Below are 17,306 nucleotides of genomic sequence, written 5' to 3'. Positions count from 1 at the left end.
TACGCCTGCTACGTTAGGTTAGTACACAGTTGCTAGTTAGTAATATAGCTAGCTAGCTATTAATTGAAATCGCGCCCCCACGAACTAAGGTTAGTTAGCTAACTGCTGCATTATTTATGGCAATGAATCGACGATAATCMAAAAAAAATATTAGTTAGATTAATCTGGAATGATTATCGTAAGTTACTAACAAACAGTACGATTATATTGAAATTGCAACAAGAACATACCTTGCTTGTGTGATCAGGAATCTCCATCCGTCTTTCTACTACGCGCGTGTTACACAAGCGGCACTGTTTCAAAACTTCCGGTTTTCAGAGTTTGTTTAGCCACATTGAAAAAATAAAAGCCATATGAAAAATAATAACGAGGTTGCTGTAGCAGTTTTTAGTTGTTAATGTTCACAATTAATAATACTTTACGATATCTTCTTCATTAGTATATAGTATTTTCGCCAGCGTGCTTACAAAATTAAAAACAAATAAATCAGGGGCTTTTAATTTGAAGGGTTGCCTTGGCTTCCGATTTTCTCCTGCTGTTAAATGTCGCTAACGTACCGAGTTAGAAATGAAAACAAGTGAAAATTGCAATCTTGACACACATAGCATGATTTAGTGCAGATAAAGGACATGTTTTTTGTTTAATGTTTAGTCCTTAAACAGTTTCTGCATAGAATACTTGCAATGCATATGTCTGATGAAATGAAATTGTGCACCATAGATCATGTTGCTAGCCAGCTACCTACCCTACCCCAGCATGCATCTCGTTACTCCCTTGGTCGGCAGATGGAAACATGGCGTCGATAAGTAAATACTTGACAGCCAAGAACTCCTCTATAGCAGGTGCCACAATCGTTGCCTTGTATCTTCTCAAGAGGAGAAGACATGCAGCCCAATTAAATTGGTAAGTTAMGCCTTTTTGTAGCTAAAGTGACGACCATCATAATGCCTAACTGATGTAGCCAACATTGACTAGCTACTAGCAAGTCAGACAAGAATAAGATTTGCCACCGAGACAAGTTGCAGTTTGACGATGACATTGAATCAGAGTTTTCTGTTATTTTAACATACTGTTTTAGATATCTAGTAGTTTATGGAGTTGATGTTCTCTACTGACACCCGGTGGTGGGTGCTGTCATTGAATTGAATTGCCTGCCTTCTCGCTGGTTGGTCAGATTTCCAAGGACTAACAATAATCAGTTTCCTTCCATGGCTTCATCCATAGACCCGTACTGTTATGACAGGCTTCATCCCTGTTTTCTGTTTAGGGGGAAAAGATCATCAGAGCTACAGTTGAGCAAAGATGTAAGTGCATGTAGACCATAAATGTAACCAATACTCTTCCCGCACTCAATGTTTAAATTGCTCTTACATAGGGTTGCAAAGGGTCGGAAACTTTCCAGGAAATTTTCAATGGGAAGTTAAGCCCGGGAATTTGGGGAATTTTGCTTACATTCAKCAAAAAAGTTAGCATATAACAGTGAACCTTTTTTTTGTGGGATACATATAAGGCAATTATAGGTCTTGTGGCATATTTTGGTTAAACTATCCCCAATTCAATGGAATTGCAACCCTCTGCATGCACAGTGCATTTCCATCACATGTGCAGTGCATTCTTCCATCACATGTACAGCTGATTCTCAAGATCTTGCACACTAATGAGATGCTATTGAGCCCACACTAYTACACTGTCTGAGCCAAGGACTACATGCTTTGTTAAGTTTTGATTACAATACTGGTTGGGGTGAATATATTTTATGACATACATTAGTTTTTGTTAACTAGTAAATAGTAGCCTGCAGCAAAGTGTGTTTAAATCATTTCTAACTTTCAATTTCTGCTAGTTAGTTTTTTTTACCATGTAGGTTTTAGCTTGCTTGAGTCTGCTAACTGAGGAGTGTTAATTCACCTGTTTCCATACACATTTCATTTAAAAACATTTATCTTACAAAGGAGTTGTTTAATCTAACTGCTTAACTATTTATATGTACATGGAATTGTATTTGTTTTATTTTTTACAAATGTTTTATTAATCTTTACAGGAAAATGCCACGGGCACTATCTGATGTGTGGAGACATTTCACTGCAGCTAATGTAGAAGGAAAAGCTGTGTACATTTGCAAATACTGTGCCAAATCATATGTGAAGAAKGCAACAAAGATGCAGAATCATCTGGCCAAGTGCCTAAATTTTCCTCAGTGCTCACAACAAACAATCTCTGAYAARAGTCCCTCTACTTCTATTCGGGGTGAAAAGGATGAATCGGACACCTTATCGATAGCAACAGCTCATGGTCCTCCTGGAAGCGGGAGTTTTTWTTTTACTCATTGGAGGAACGTAGTCAGAGATGCTGATGAATGTCTTGCTCAAGCTGTGTATGCAACTGGTTCACCTCTGATGCTCACAGGCAATGTATATTGGAAGAGATTTCTGAATGTTATTCGCCCAGTATACACCCCTTCAACCAGTCATGCTTTATCTACTCATTTGCTGGATGCAGAGTTCAACAGAGTTCAAGTGAAGGTAAAGCAAATCATAGAGAAAGCAGACTGTATTGCAATCATCTCTGATGGGTGGTCGAATGTTTGTGGGCAAGGCATAATTAACTACATCATCTCCACCCCTCAACCAGTATTCTACAAGAGCGCAGACACAAGGGACAACAGACACACTGGTCTCTACATTGCAGATGAGCTGAAGGCAGTCATCAATGACCTTGGACCACAGAAGGTATTTGCACTGGTGACAGACAATGCTGCGAACATGAAGGCTGCTTGGTCTAATGTGGAGGAGGCCTACCCTCACATCACACCCATTGGCTGTGCTGCATTGAATCTGCTCCTCRAGGACATCATGGCACTGAAAACAATGGATACACTCTACAAGAGAGCCAAGGAAATGGTTAGGTATGTGAAGGGTCATCAAGTTATAGCAGCAATCTACCTCACCAAGCAAAATGAGAAGAATAAGAGCACCACATTTAAGCTGCCCAGTAACACCCGTTGGGGTGGTGTTGTCATCATGTTTGACAGTCTCTTGGAAGGGAAGGAGTCTCCAAGAAATGGCCATATCACAGTCTGCTGATATGGACAGCCCCATCAAGAGGATCCTCCTGGATGATGTATTTTGGGAGAAAGTGGTAAGCAGCCTGAACTCCTGAAACCTATAGCTGTAGCCATTGCACGGATTGAGGGAGACAATGCCATCCTGTCTGATGTACAGACTCTGCTTGCAGATGTAAGAGAAKAAATCTGTACTGCCCTGCCCACTTCACTGTTGCTCCAAGCAGAGGAAACTGCAGTTCTGAAATGCATTAAAAAGCATGAAGACTTCTGCCTGAAGCCCATACACGCCGCAGCGTACATTTTGGACCCCAAGTATGCTGGCAAGTTCATCCTGTCTGGTGCAGAGATCAACAAGCCCTACGGTGTCATCACTACTGTGTCTCGCCACCTTGGTCTGGATGAGGGCAAGGATCTTGGCAGTCTGGAGATGCAATATGGCAGTTGTGCCAACATATCTCATCAGCCACCTGGTGGAAGGGACTTTGTGGATCTGAGGCTCTTTCCCCTGTTGCCTCCATTATCCTCCAAATCCCACCAACATCAGCTGCCTCAGAGCGCAACTGGTCCTTGTTTGGGAACACACACACCAAAGCACGCAACAGGCTGACCCATACAAGGGTTGAAAAAATKGTGTCCATCCGGGCAAATTTGAGGCTTTTTGAGCCTGACAACGAGCCATCATCAACAAGGTTGGAAAGTGACAGTGAAGATGAGGGCTCAGAGTCTGATGTTCAAGAGGTGGACATTRATGAGGTCCAGGGAGAAGACATGGAAGCCTGAGAAGAAGACAACCAAAGCTTTAGTTTCTATACTATCATTTTACAGATGTATGTTGAAAATGTTTTTGGGAGATGCGATGGATCATTGGGATCATTCAATATTCCCTTTCTTTTGTTGTTCATTGAAATCATCCCATCTGATTAGTCAACTCATTTAATTAAAGTTCAATTTGTAACTAAATCGTTTTTTAAATTTCTATTGTTAGGATTTAATCATTTGCAATTATGTCTACTTATGATAAGGTAAACGGTTTATGTTTCTGTCTCCATATGATATGGTAAATATATCCAATGCAAAAAAAGCATCTACATTTTAAATGATAGTAATTTGCATATATTCCCGTTAATTCCCATATATTCCCGTTAATTCCCACGGAAAGTTTCCACCTCTGAATATTCCCCAAAATGTGMAACCCTAYTCTCACCACACCAATGGCCAAAATCTTAGCAATAATGTCAATATCCACAGACTTTAGCCCCTGATTTAAGAAGCAGGACTGAGTCGGTGAGATTTAAATTTGAGTTTATTTATCTGATTCATCGGTAAATGTTTGGTGTGATGTGTGGCAGGAGGCCAAGCAGGAAAAGACGGTGGTGGACAAGGTGTTCTTTGCACGTGTCCTGAAGATAGTGAAGATCATGGTTCCTGGAGTGTTCTGCAAAGAGGTATGAGCTTTTTGACAAACGTGTTACTTTGAATGCGCKTTAACATTTTCATCTTGATTCCAATCATTTCTCAATTGCTGTACGGACATGTATTGTGTAACATCTCAACACATCTCCCATTTGCCTATTTCTGGTCATCTATCTGCCTATAGTCAGGATACTGTCTCCTCATCGCTGCTATGCTGGTGGCCAGAACCTACTGTGATGTGTGGATGATCCAGAATGGAACCATGATCGAGAGGTAGGACTGCATAGAAAACCCTATTGCACACTAACACTTAAGTTCACACCAGCGACACTTCAACATGAAGGAGTTGTTTAGCACTATTTGTCTTATTCGACAGSTCGTAATCATCCTCTCTGTTCCTCCACAGTGGAATCATTAGCAGAGATGTCAATCTCTTTAAGAAGCACTTTCATTACTATATTGCTGCCGTACCAGGGGTAAACTAGTGTCCATGCTACATTTGCATGGAAAACTTTGGCCAAGCACTAAACCCCTATATAACACTGTGCTGCTTGTGGTGCCTGGTAGCAGAATATGATTAAGTGCTTATGAATTTACTTGTGTATTGTTGTTGTGCTTTAATTGCATTTGTGGACATCAGTGGTCTTGAAGGGTTGCGGGCCTGCACATATTATAWATATTTTTTTAACCTTCTAGTCATTTAACGTAATCCTGGTACAGTAGGTTATTTTCTAGAGCGGGTTTCATTTTGTGGTTGGGGTGGTAAAAGATGAATATAGAAATGATATCCCCGCAGCCCTACAGGACCAAACTGGCCCAAGTTATGAATTTGATTATTCTTAGTTTCTTTTGTGTCCATTGCATTTTGCAGACCCCATCCTGCTTTGTTGACCTCTCACCAGTGGCTTTTTCCACTGTTCAGTAATTTATCAGGATACTGGTGATAGCCTTTCACAAGGTCCAGTATCTCACTCTCGCCCCAACTAGTTGGGTCAGTTTAAGGGGCTGACAATCCACAGAACGAACACCTCTGGTTTTAAATGTAGAAAGTATGACCCTACTTTTGCCCTGTGTGTGACATTGTGTGTGTGTGTTCACTTTGCATGTTGGTTTGCAGTGCAATCATTGGTCGTTCAACAAAAGATTTCAAGAGGTTCTTGTTCAACTTTATAAAAGTCATGCCATTTGTAAGTGCAACTTTCATACAATTTTTATAGCTTATTTGTTTTCTTAATTGTCTTTTACCACCCGTGGATATTTACATATATATATATATTTAAATATATATATACACATAACATTATAATTATATATAACATAATTTGTAATTCCACACATGACACTATACAGTATATTTGATCATGTTCAGTTGAAGTCGGAAGTTTACATACAAACTATAGTTTTGGCAAGTCGGTTAGGGCTTCTACTCTGCGCATGACACAAGTCATTTTTCCAACAATTGTTTACAGACAGATTATTTCACGTATAATTCACTGTATCACAATTCCAGTGGGTCAGAAGTTTACATACACCAAGTTGACTGCCATTAAACAGCTTAGAAAATTCCAGAAAATTATGTCATGGCTTTAGAAGCTTCTGATAGGCTAATTGACATCATTTGAGTCAATTGGAGAAGTACCTGTGGATGTATTTCAAGGCCTACCTTCAAATTCAGTGCCTCTTTGCTTGACATCATGGGAAAATCAAAAGAAATCAGCCAAGACCTCAGAAAATAAATTGTAGACCTCCACAAGTCTGGTTCATCCAATTTCCAAACGCCTGAAGGTACCATGTTCATCTGTACAAACAATAGTACGCAAGTATAAACACCATGGGACCACGCAGCCATCATACCGCTCAGGAAGGAGACGMGTTCTGTCTCCTAGAGATGAACGTACTTTGGTGTGAAAAGTGCAAATCAATCCCAGAACAACAGCAATGGACCTTGTGAAGATGCTGGAGGAAACGGGTACAAAAATATCTATATCCACAGTAAAACGGGTCCTATATCGACATAACCTGAAAGGCCGCTCAGCAAGGAAGAAGTCATTGCTCCAAAACCGCCATAAAAAAGCCAGACCACGGTTTGCAACTGCACATGGGGACAAAGATCGTACTTTTTGGAGAAATGTCCTCTGGTCCTGTCTCTTATACACATCTAGATGTGTATAAGAGACAGGAAGAACACCATCCCAACAGTGAAGCACGGGGGTGGCAGCATCATGTTGTGGGGGTGCTTTGCTGCAAGAGGGACTGGTGCACTTCACAAAATAGATGGAATCATGAGGCAGGAAAATTATGTGGATATATTGAAGCAACATCTCAAGACATCAGTCAGAGAGTTAAAGCTTGTTCGCAAATGAGTCTTCCAAATGGACAATGACCCCAAGCATACTTCCAAGGTTGTGGCAAAATGGCTTAAGGACAACAAAGTCAAGGTATTGACCATCACAAGGCCCTGACCTCAATCCCATAGAAAATATGTGGGCAGRACTGAAAAAGCGTGTGCGAGCAAGGAGGCCTACAAACCTGACTGTTACACCAGCTCTGTCAGGAGGAATGGGCCAAAATTCACCCAACTTATTGTGGGAAGCTTGTGAAAGGCTACCCGACACGTTTGACCCAAGTTAAACAATTTAAAGGCAGTGCTTACCAAATACTAATTGAGTGTGTGTAAACTTTTGACCCACTGGGAACGTGATGAAAGAAATAAAAGCTGAAATAAATCCCTCTCTCTACTATTATTCTGATATTTCACATTCTTAAAATAAAGTGGTGATCCTAACTGACGTAAACAGGGAATTTTTACTGGGATTAAATGTCAGGATTTGTGAAACTGTATCCAAATGTATTTGGCTATGGTGTATGTAATCTTCCGACTTCAACTGTACTTATGATCCTACTGTAAAACAGGTAACCTCATGATTTGGGAATTGTGGTTTAGGATGGGGTTAATATTGTGCTTATTAGGGAGAGAGTTTGTGTGTAATTTTGTGGGAGTCTGTACTAAAACAAAGACCCTGCCTGATTACTAACAGACTGGTGATCCCTGGCCTATAAGCCTTTGAGTTTTTATGAGGTTATTATGATTCTTCTGATTTATTTAATCAGTGCATAAATGCCATTGGTTTGGTATACTCACACTATAAAATGTCATGCACTTCTTTTTAAATGAGACCACTATCATGGCCCGTTTCCCTGTTTTCAGATCTCGCTAGTCAACAACTTCCTGAAGCTGGGCCTGAATGAACTGAAGCTCTGCTGCCGGGTTCGACTCACCAAGCACCTCTATGACGAGTACCTGCAGTAAGTCCTTCTGATACCTGCTTCTTGGAGAGAAAATTAGTGTCTTTAAACAGACAGAACATATGTCTGTCTGCCATTAGCTGGTGTCTTGTGACAGACGCTAAGATTTTAAACGTAACCCAAATCGAGTAGCGGGAGATTTGSTTCTGGGTGATGATTAGCCTTTAGCAAGAGAGTTATATTGGAAGGATTTAGCCTTGATTCGCTATACGTTTCCTAGCCCCAAATCCAATAGTTACTTACTGATGTGAGGAACAATGACTTCAGAAGCTGAAAGTAATAGAAAATACATAACACACCTGCCAAACTCGAGTTTCATGTTTTCACCACACCATCCTCCCATCCCCTCCAGAGGTTACACATACTATAAGATTGGTAACCTGGACAACCGCATCGGTAACCCTGACCAGCTGCTGACCCAGGACGTGGAGAGGTTCTGTAACAGTGTGGTGGACCTCTACTCCAACGTCAGCAAGGTAACCTGCACTTTAATAGCCTGGTTATACCAGACTGARTGCTTCAGACTTATGAAACTCTGGGGAGTGCACCATTTCAGTCGGGCTCAACCAGGCTACAAAAAAAAATCCTCTGTTGTAGAGACAACCAATGCTGCTCAAAGCCTGATACAATCTACTGCTATTGACCATACACTGCGCCTGTGATAAGTAGACTTGTTTTTCCCCCCACCTTCAGCCTTTATTGGACATTGGTCTGTACATCTTCAAGTTGACCTCAGCCATCGGTGCACAGGTGAGTCTTGATCTGTCTAATGTAGTGTTAGGTTCTAAATAAAGAGTAAAAACTCACGGATGACTATTAAAGCTGAAACCAAGTTTATTCGCCCAAAGAGTCAGACAGCTGAACAGACAAAGACATCTTCACACAAGCACTAGTACAGTATTTAAACCTTCCTCCTATGCTGAGTCTCCTCCTTACACCTCTGAACAGCCAATACACCTCTGTTGCTAAACAGAACTTTAGGGATATCTGTTCTTCCTCTCTTCATCTGACCTGACCTCGGCCCCAAATTCCTCACTCCTCCCCGTAGGATCCCTGATGTCTAACAATAACATATTCTGACAGAATGTAAGCGTTCTACAATCCCCTCTCTCCCGCAGTGACATTAGGATGCTTCATATATTCAAGTTTAGAAGTCAGAACCCATCAGTAGCCTTCTATGCCTAATATCTAGTTTCAATTGAAACCATGAAAATGATCATCCCCAATGCATCCGCATAGTAGAATAGAGTTTCTAACGCTTCTACTCTACATACATCTATCCCCCACAGGGTCCTGCYTGTATGATAGGMTACCTGGTGTTCTCTGGGCTCATCCTGACACGTYTGCGGAGGCCCATCGGCAAGATGACGGTCATGGAGCAGAGGTACGAGGGAGAGTACCGATTCGTCAACTCTCGCCTCATCACCAACAGGTCAGTCAGACGCACACCTCTCCTTTCCACTGTTCCTCCTCTCTTCTGCTTTTTTGGACAAGTCATCGTTCTTTTTCCACTGTGAAAATAAAAGGTTKAATGTTTTGTTTCCCACAGTGAAGAGATTGCCTTCTACAATGGAAACCTGAGGGAGAAGCAGACCATTCACTCTACCTTCCAGAAACTGGTGAGAGGGTTTAGGACTTTCAATGTATCAGTGGCGGTAGTTGACTTACTATGGTGTCAGACAAGTAAGGATATACAATGTCTTACGWTACATTCTGCCCCTTTTACCCCTAGGTGGATCATTTACACAATTTCATTGTCTTCCGCTTTTCAACGGGTTTTGTGGACAGCATCATTGCTAAGTGTGAGAATACTTGTCTTGTCATTGATTGGAAGTTTGTAGTATTATCATTTGCRGTATTTCTATAATCTCCACTGATGTGGTTTAGTAGTAGCAGAGATAAATACTTGTTTTTCCCACCTCTGTAGATATTGCCACTGTTGTCGGGTACCTGGTGGTGAGCAGACCGTTCCTGAACCACACCCACCCACGCCACCTACACAGCACCCACGCKGAGCTGCTAGAGGTGAGGAGAGACAAAGGGAGGGYGTGTGTGTTCTGTATGGTTCAGAGCCTAACTTCCCTCTCTGTTTCTCATTCAGGACTATTACCAGAGTGGGCGTATGTTGCTGAGCATGTCTCAGGCCCTGGGCAGGATCGTCCTGGCTGGCAGGGAGATGAGCAGGCTCTCAGGGTCAGTCATACACAATGCTCTTATCAAACAACTGGTTTGGCGGTTCACTGGTAGCCTGAATGCCCATCTGTTTGCACTACCATGCTGACTCCMTGTCAGTTATTGCGATAGAGTTCCAATATTTACATAACCCTTGAGATTGGAGGGCAGTTGTGGGGTTATCGAATCAGGATCCTATCCTCTGTTCTCCTCGACCTCATTAATGATAGAATGCTCGTTCATATTTGAAGATTGGTGTGAGGCCAGACTGTTTGGCTTGACAATGACAAAAATTGAGTAAGCAAGAGCACAAACAGATCTGGGAAATATTGAGACGTTGACCCAGTAAACCATTGAACCAATTGGTGTGTATTCAATGGTTAATTGGTTCGTTGGATCAATAGTTAGCTGGTTCAGYAAGTCAATGGTTTACTTTTTCAGAGTTTATGGTTCACCAGTCTCGGGTCTCTCCACTTGTTCTTCTCTCTCTTCATCTGCTGTGGCCTCCTTCATGACTCCAGCTGTCCCCTCCTCACTGACTCCTGCTGTCCCCCTACAGGTTCACCGCTCGCATCACCGAGATCATGAAGGTCCTGAAAGAGCTGAACTCTGGGAAATACGAGAGGACCATGGTCTCTCAGCAGGGAGGTAGAGGTGACCGCTGCATGTTCCCTGATAATCTATTGAGGATGATATTGTTGTTGGATAGTAGTCTCATGTGGAAGTAGTGTCATGCAGGAAAATTAAAACATATTMCTAGTTGAAGTGCAAGATGGTTGCTTTTGGGATTTTCTTTTGWCATACATTTTCAGATAGTGAATCGCTAGATAGAATCACCCTGGTCCCAGGAAGTGGTGAAATCATCAACAAAGACAAGATCATCAAGTAGGTGTCTAACAGATGCATGTATTATAGCAGTACAATAAACAGGTTCATAAAGTAGGCATCACCTGGTTTGACATTTATTTTCCTTGTGTCTCAGGTTTGAGCATACACCTCTTGCGACGCCTAATGGGGACATTCTTATTAAAGACCTCAGCTTTGAGGTGAGTATCTCAAAGGATCAACTCCTTTTAGATTTGTGAAATCTAAAGACCTATGATGATGGCTGTGGGACTGTTTCATCTGTAAGTGCAGACAGCTGAACTGTGCCTTCCCTTCATCTGCTAACCTAAGGTGACGTCAGGGACAAACGTCTTGGTGTGTGGCCCCAACGGCTGTGGGAAGAGCTCACTCTTCAGAGTSCTGGGAGAGGTAAGAGAGATCAACAATTTGACGAAAAAGYCTGTTATGCTGCTTTAGTGTTAACAGTTTTCCACTCATTAATGGATGTCTGTCTCTTAGCTCTGGCCTCTGTTTGGTGGCCGTCTCACCAAACCTGAGAGAGGGAAGCTCTTCTACGTTCCCCAGAGGCCATACATGACCCTAGGCTCTCTGAGAGATCAGGTGATCTACCCAGATACAGTGGAGGACCAGATGAGGAAGGGGACCTCTGATAAGGTAGTCTACCTAGCCAATCACATCTCTTTACTAGGCCATATCCAATCACAGCAGCCCTTTACTGGACCATATATCCAATCACATCTGCTATTCACTGTACCAAGATATTGTAAGGCCCCTCAAATAGAACAGTCATACATGGCCTCTGTCAGTAGGGTGTGGTATGTCAGAGCACGCGCACACACACACATGCGCAGAGACACTCCTTGAGCAAACAGCACGCATAGCTTTGTGTGTGAGTGTGTATGTGTGTGCACATCTCTGTGACATGGTGTTTGTGTGTTGTGCTGGGGAACAGGTGCTGAAGGAGTACCTGGACAATGTTCAGCTAGGTCACATCCTGGAGCGGGAGGGAGGCTGGAACACGGTCCAGGACTGGATGGACGTCCTCAGTGGAGGAGAGAAACAGAGGATGGCTGTAAGTCCAAAGAAAACAATAGTGAAGATGTCGGTCATTCTTTTTTGTCTCTTCACAGCGTTTGTCTTGTGATGACTTGAGTCCATTTTACAAGCACATTGGGTTATAGAATGTGTGAAGGGAGCTTTTCATTGATCTGTCTCTCTCTGTGTGGTATCTAGATGGCCCGTCTGTTCTACCATAAGCCCCAGTTTGCCATCCTGGATGAGTGCACCAGTGCTGTGAGTGTAGATGTGGAGGACTTCATCTACAGCCACTGTAGGACGGTAAGATGCAACACAGTAGACTATTATTCAGATGATAAATTATTAGGTCATTTGTCAATATATTGATGATTATTAAAAAATATATTATTTATGTAGATATTGTGAGCGGACCAAGTACTTTGAGGCTGCTCTAAAGCGGAAAGGTGGAATAAACGAGTCGGGAGCAGGTTTTCTTATATTGAACAAAGTTCTCTATTGAGGTATTTCTTTCTTCTCAAACAATCAAGGATGATATCACAAGGAAAACACAAATATTCTTCTTTACAGGAACAAGGAACACAAGGTGAGTAACTTTTAACTATAACACTCTTTTTTTCCTCCAGTCTCCCCCACAGCTGGTTCCCTCCTCTGTCTTGTAGGGGGAAGAGAATAGGTCATTAGTACCGTCAGCTGTGCTTAATTGCCTCTGATCACCTTGACTCACATGCCGGGCTGGGCTACTATCCGTGGGACCAGCCTGCCCCCTGGTGGCCCTTCCACATACCTCCCCCCTCAGGACCGGACCAGAGGATCGGGCACCAGAAGTGCTGTCTTGGTCGCTTCGGGACAGGGCGTCTGCATTCCTGTTCCTCAATCCGGCCCTGTGGATGACATGGAAAGAGAATGGTTGTAATGCAAGAAACCATCTGGCTATTCTGTTATTGTTTCTCTTACCGGCCATCCACATGAGGGGAACATGGTCAGTAACGAGGGYGAACCTACGCCTGAGTAGGTAGTATCAGAGATACTCGAGGGCCCACTTAAATGCTAGGGCCTCTTTCTCTACGGTAGCATATCTCCGATCCTGATCACTGAGCTTTCTACTTATGAAGAGAATAGGCCTTTACCCTGAGYTAGGACGGCCCTGAGCCCCGTATCTGAGGTGTACCTGCACAGTGAACTCTTGGGAGAAGTCAGGAGCCTGCAGGACGGGATCGGAGCAAAGATATCTTTTAGCAATTGGAAGGCGTCTAACGTCTCTTCCTTCCATGCTACACAGTTTGGCAGGTTTTTCTTGATGAGGTTTGTGAGGGGGGTGGCAATGGTTGCATATCCAGGGATGAAACGGCGATAATATCCCGTTATCCCCAAGAAGGCTCGGACGTCCCGCTTCGTCTGGGGCCGAAGCCAGTCCCGAATTACCCTCGTCTTTTCTGCCTGTGGGTGTATTTTTCTGTTCCCCATGGTGTATCCCAGGTATTCCGCTTCGGACAGACCCAGGCAGCATTTTTKGGGGATTGGCTGTCAGCCCTGTAGCCTACAGGCTCACGAGCACCACCCCCAAATCGCAGGAGGTGGCTATCCCAGTCCTCGCTGTGTACGACCACATYGTCTATGTACGCTGCTSTGTACTCTTGATGGGGCCGTAGAATGGMATCCATGAGGCGTTGGAAAGTTGCCGCAGCACCATGCAGTCCGAAGGGCATCCTCACATACTGAAAAMGCCCCTCCGGTGTGSCGAAGGCAGTCTTTGGGCGGTCCWCCGGAGCCACGGAGCAGAGCATGGGATACGCGTCGAACGTAGAGATGGCATTTACGCCCCTAAAGTYGTTGCAGAGCCTCATACTACCGTCATGTTTKGGGACCAGGACTATGGGACTGGACCGCTCGTAGATGGCTCGATCACCCTCATCCTTACCCTTACCTCGTTCTTTGTGATTACTCTGCRTGCCTCAGGAATCCTGTAAKGCCGGATATGCACCTTCTTGCCKGGTTCTGTGTGGATATGGTGAAACAGGACATCTGCTTGTCCTGGGGAGAGAATACCCTGCCGAATTGCATAATCAGCTTGTCTAGCTGTCTCAACTGCTCCGGCAGGAGAGATCGGCCACGGCACACCTGTATCGGGGCCTCCTCTTTTTCCTTGTCCTCCACTGCCATCAAAGCCACACCCTCTCTTCCATGGTACTTCTTCAGCAGGTTGATATGATAGGAGGAAGAAGGCCAACTTGTAAGGTTGCTTGATGCGATAATTGACCGGTGAGACCCTTTCCGTTACCTCRTAGGGCTCCCTCCACTGTGCCAGCAAGCAGTGTTCGGCAGTGGGCACGAGTACCATCACTTTCTCTCCCACGGTAAACTCCCTGGGTGTCGCTGACTTATCTTAGGCCCGGCCTTGAGTCTGTTGCGCCTTCTCCATATGYTCCTTTACTATGGGCCAGACTGCCGACAGGCCGTCCCGCATCAGGGTAACATGTTCTATCGTYGACCGGAATGGGCAGGGTTGGGCTTACCAGGTCTCCTTGGCTAAGTCGAGGATCCCTCGACATGGTCTGTCGTACAGCAATTCGAACAGGGAAAACCCTGTGGAAGCCTGGGGTACTTCACGCAGGGCAAACATTAAGTGGGGCAGAAGCATGTCCCAGTTCTTCCCATCTCTGGACACCACTCTTCTCAACATGCTTTTAATCGTTTTGTTCAGGCGTTCGCATAAACCGTCTGYCTGTGGGTGGAAAATGCTTGTGCGTATCTGTTGAACCTGGTATAACCGACACAGGTCCTTCATCAACCGGGACATGAACGGGGTTCCCTGGTCGGTTAGGATCATCTTCGGAAGSCCCACCCGGGAGAACAGCATGAACAATTTCTTGCCGATTTCCCTTTGACGACATGTTGTGAAGGGGTATGGCATCAGGGGAACTTGGTAGCGTAATCTACGACAAGCAGGATGTACTCGTGTCCTCTGACGGATTTCGGGAGGGGTCCCACGAGGTCCATAACGATGCGTTCGAAGAGGGTTTCTATAATGGGAAGAGGAATCAAAGGATTACGCAGGTGGGACTGTATGCTGACATTGATCACACGTCCTACAATACCTGGCCACATCTCGGGTGACACAGGGCCAAAAGAATCTCTGCATGATTCTGTCGATCGTTTTGTCTCGTGCCAGGTGTCCTCCTAGGAAGTGGGAATGGGCTAGCTGTAGGACAGTATCCCTGTATGGTCTAGGCATCATTATTAATTCCTGTTTTTCCCCCCTTCGTTGCACGACCCAATACAAGAGGGCCCGCCTGATTGCATAGTAGGGAASAGAGGGCKCACCTGATCCGTCAACATTTCTCCYATCATTCACCTTCCTCATGGCATCMCRTAGGTCTGGGTCTCTATGCTGAGCRGTGCCGAACTGTYMCTTTCATTCTTGGRGCAGGTCGACCTCGGTAGAGGGGTGTGGAGGTTGTTCCCCATCCCCGTCGTGGGGTGCCCGAGTAGAATCCCTTCCAGGTTCCCTCCTCTGACGRGGCTTCAAATATATCCGGTAGCCTCTGGTCGCTCCTTCCTTCCTCCGTTGTGTATAACCCTTCGCAGGTGTCTTCATCKGAGGTTTTCTGGAATAGCTGTCGGAGGCATTGGGTCTGTATTTCTTCCTCTGCTCCAGAGTACGAGGCCGAGGCTATGTTTCCTTGTAGGGCTACTACCTTGGACTTGGTTTTTGTCTTTCTCTACTTCCCTGCGGTTCCCCTTTTTGTACGGTGCTTAAAGTAATCTGCCGAAGCTCCTTATATAGGGGACAGTCTCTCCCGATTTAATAATGGCACCTTCAGTTGGGGTACTTTCCCCGCCCTGACTGTACACCTTCCTTTCAGGGTGAGAATGGACAGACTCACGGTGGGGTAACAGTGGGTGTCTCCATGGATACAGGACACGGCTACTTTGTCTGGTAGCAGTGTTGCTGTGGTCACCATCTGCTCCTACACTAACGTAACCATACTTCCAGAGTCGAGAATGGCTACCACGTCTCTGGAGAAGCAATCACTCTTTTTTCCCCTCCAGTCTCCCCCACTGCTGGTTCCCTCCTCTCTCTTGTAGGGGAAAGAGAATAGATCATTAATACTGTCAGCTGTGCTTAATTGCCTCTGATCACCTTGACTCACATGCCGGGCTGAGCTACTATCCGTGGGATCCTTCCACACATTGTGAGAGAGGAATGAAAAAGAACCAGGAAACTGATGCATGTTTACAGGATGCTGAGAAAGTGGTTTCTGAGCTTATGGGATGTCATATTTACCTTTCCTCAGGTGGGCATCACGCTGTTCACGGTTTCTCACAGGAAGTCGTTGTGGAAGCAYCATGAGGTAAGTCCTTTCACACTGAATGAAGAAACATGAAATTACTCCATATAATACCAATAAAAGAGGTGAGTACCAGAACCCTGTTATTTTTCATTTTTTTAAATGCAAAGAGCATTTTCTTGTATTATCTATTTGCTTAGAGCATACTGTTCAAATTCTAACCAGTGATTTGTCTCCTCTCCAGTACTACCTGCACATGGACGGAAGGGGGAGCTATGAGTTCAAACCCATCACCCAGGAAACGGTGGAGTTTGGGTCATAACGATCTCACCATAGCCAAGTATTGCGCACAGAGATGGTCCTAAGTAATTCTGCACTTCATGAAGCCTAGAGCACAGAGGTCAAGTCCTAACATCTTAAAATGTTACGCTAGAGTATGAAGACTGAGAGCTCTCTCAATGTCAAGAGAGAAAAACCTAAACCTGTACATTAAAGGTAGGGTCCACAATGTAACATCATCATGCACGGTACACTTCCTGCTTACAGAAATATTAAACAAAATGTAAGTCTGCTGAGACCGACAGTATTGGTTCTTCCTTAGGGCAGATTTTGAATTCTGTTTATGCYTGGAAACAGGAAGTCGCCCCACTGTATGATGATGTCATATTGCGGTCTACCATTTAAGGACGTGTGTGTCTGTACGGGTGAGTTTTAATTGTATATGAAGCAAATAATGTACTAAAAAGCTAGCCTTAACGATTTTTGTTTTTCCCTGTTTTATTTCTATTTATTTAAAATGTTCAGTTTTGATGTTTATGAATTGAGATGTCAGAGTTCCATGAAGTGATTTGTTTTTTTAAATGTTTGTCTAGTGCAAATCAAATAATTTTATTGCAGTTTAAATACTGAAGTGCATTCTTCTTTCATGAAGCCAGTTACTGTATCTTAAGCATAGCTAGTCTGACTCAGTCAACTACAGTTCATGTACCTGAAAATGTCTTCTTTTGTCTCCTATAGTAAAATCCCTCCGTTTAGGTACAGTAACTGTACTGTAAGTTGAGCTTTGATTATTTTGTTAAAAGGGGATTGAGGACGTGGGATGTTTGTTTTCATAGGACAGTTCAAAATGCAATCGCTATGAGCTGAACTACACATTAATATATATTTCTCGAAAACAA

General features: G+C 43.9%; 2 protein-coding genes across 7 annotated transcripts in view; one reads left to right on the top strand and one right to left on the bottom strand.

Annotated features, from left to right (window-relative positions):
• The window catches only part of sap130b (Sin3A-associated protein b), a 24,201-nt gene extending 23,889 nt beyond the window's left edge, over positions 1–312 (bottom strand). The window contains exon 1 of the mRNA XM_023977431.2: positions 231–312. The gene's annotated coding sequence lies outside the window, so the exon portion shown is untranslated. The remainder of the gene's footprint in view (positions 1–230) is intronic.
• Positions 1–17,306, top strand: part of LOC111956798 (ATP-binding cassette sub-family D member 3) — a 17,562-nt gene extending 256 nt beyond the window's left edge. The window contains exons 2-23 of one of the 6 annotated variants that reach the window (XM_023977425.2): positions 721–903; positions 1,268–1,304; positions 4,414–4,509; positions 4,662–4,750; positions 5,595–5,664; positions 7,686–7,783; positions 8,136–8,259; positions 8,477–8,533; positions 9,073–9,215; positions 9,333–9,402; positions 9,516–9,585; positions 9,711–9,808; positions 9,885–9,976; positions 10,515–10,609; positions 10,768–10,840; positions 10,938–11,001; positions 11,132–11,209; positions 11,300–11,455; positions 11,754–11,873; positions 12,035–12,139; positions 16,135–16,191; positions 16,373–17,306. In XM_023977425.2, the coding sequence (XP_023833193.1) occupies positions 794–903; positions 1,268–1,304; positions 4,414–4,509; positions 4,662–4,750; positions 5,595–5,664; positions 7,686–7,783; positions 8,136–8,259; positions 8,477–8,533; positions 9,073–9,215; positions 9,333–9,402; positions 9,516–9,585; positions 9,711–9,808; positions 9,885–9,976; positions 10,515–10,609; positions 10,768–10,840; positions 10,938–11,001; positions 11,132–11,209; positions 11,300–11,455; positions 11,754–11,873; positions 12,035–12,139; positions 16,135–16,191; positions 16,373–16,450 (1,980 nt within the window). In that variant the 5' untranslated portion in view covers positions 721–793 and the 3' untranslated portion in view covers positions 16,451–17,306. The other 5 variants (XM_023977424.2, XM_070436751.1, XM_070436752.1 and 2 more) reach the window with 5 other exon arrangements.

This window comes from Salvelinus sp. IW2-2015, linkage group LG32 (genome assembly GCF_002910315.2).
Source record: "Salvelinus sp. IW2-2015 linkage group LG32, ASM291031v2, whole genome shotgun sequence".
Taxonomy (NCBI): Eukaryota; Metazoa; Chordata; class Actinopteri; order Salmoniformes; family Salmonidae; genus Salvelinus; species Salvelinus sp. IW2-2015.
Note: the sequence above shows the minus strand (reverse complement) of the source record. Positions and strands in the feature narration are given on the sequence as shown.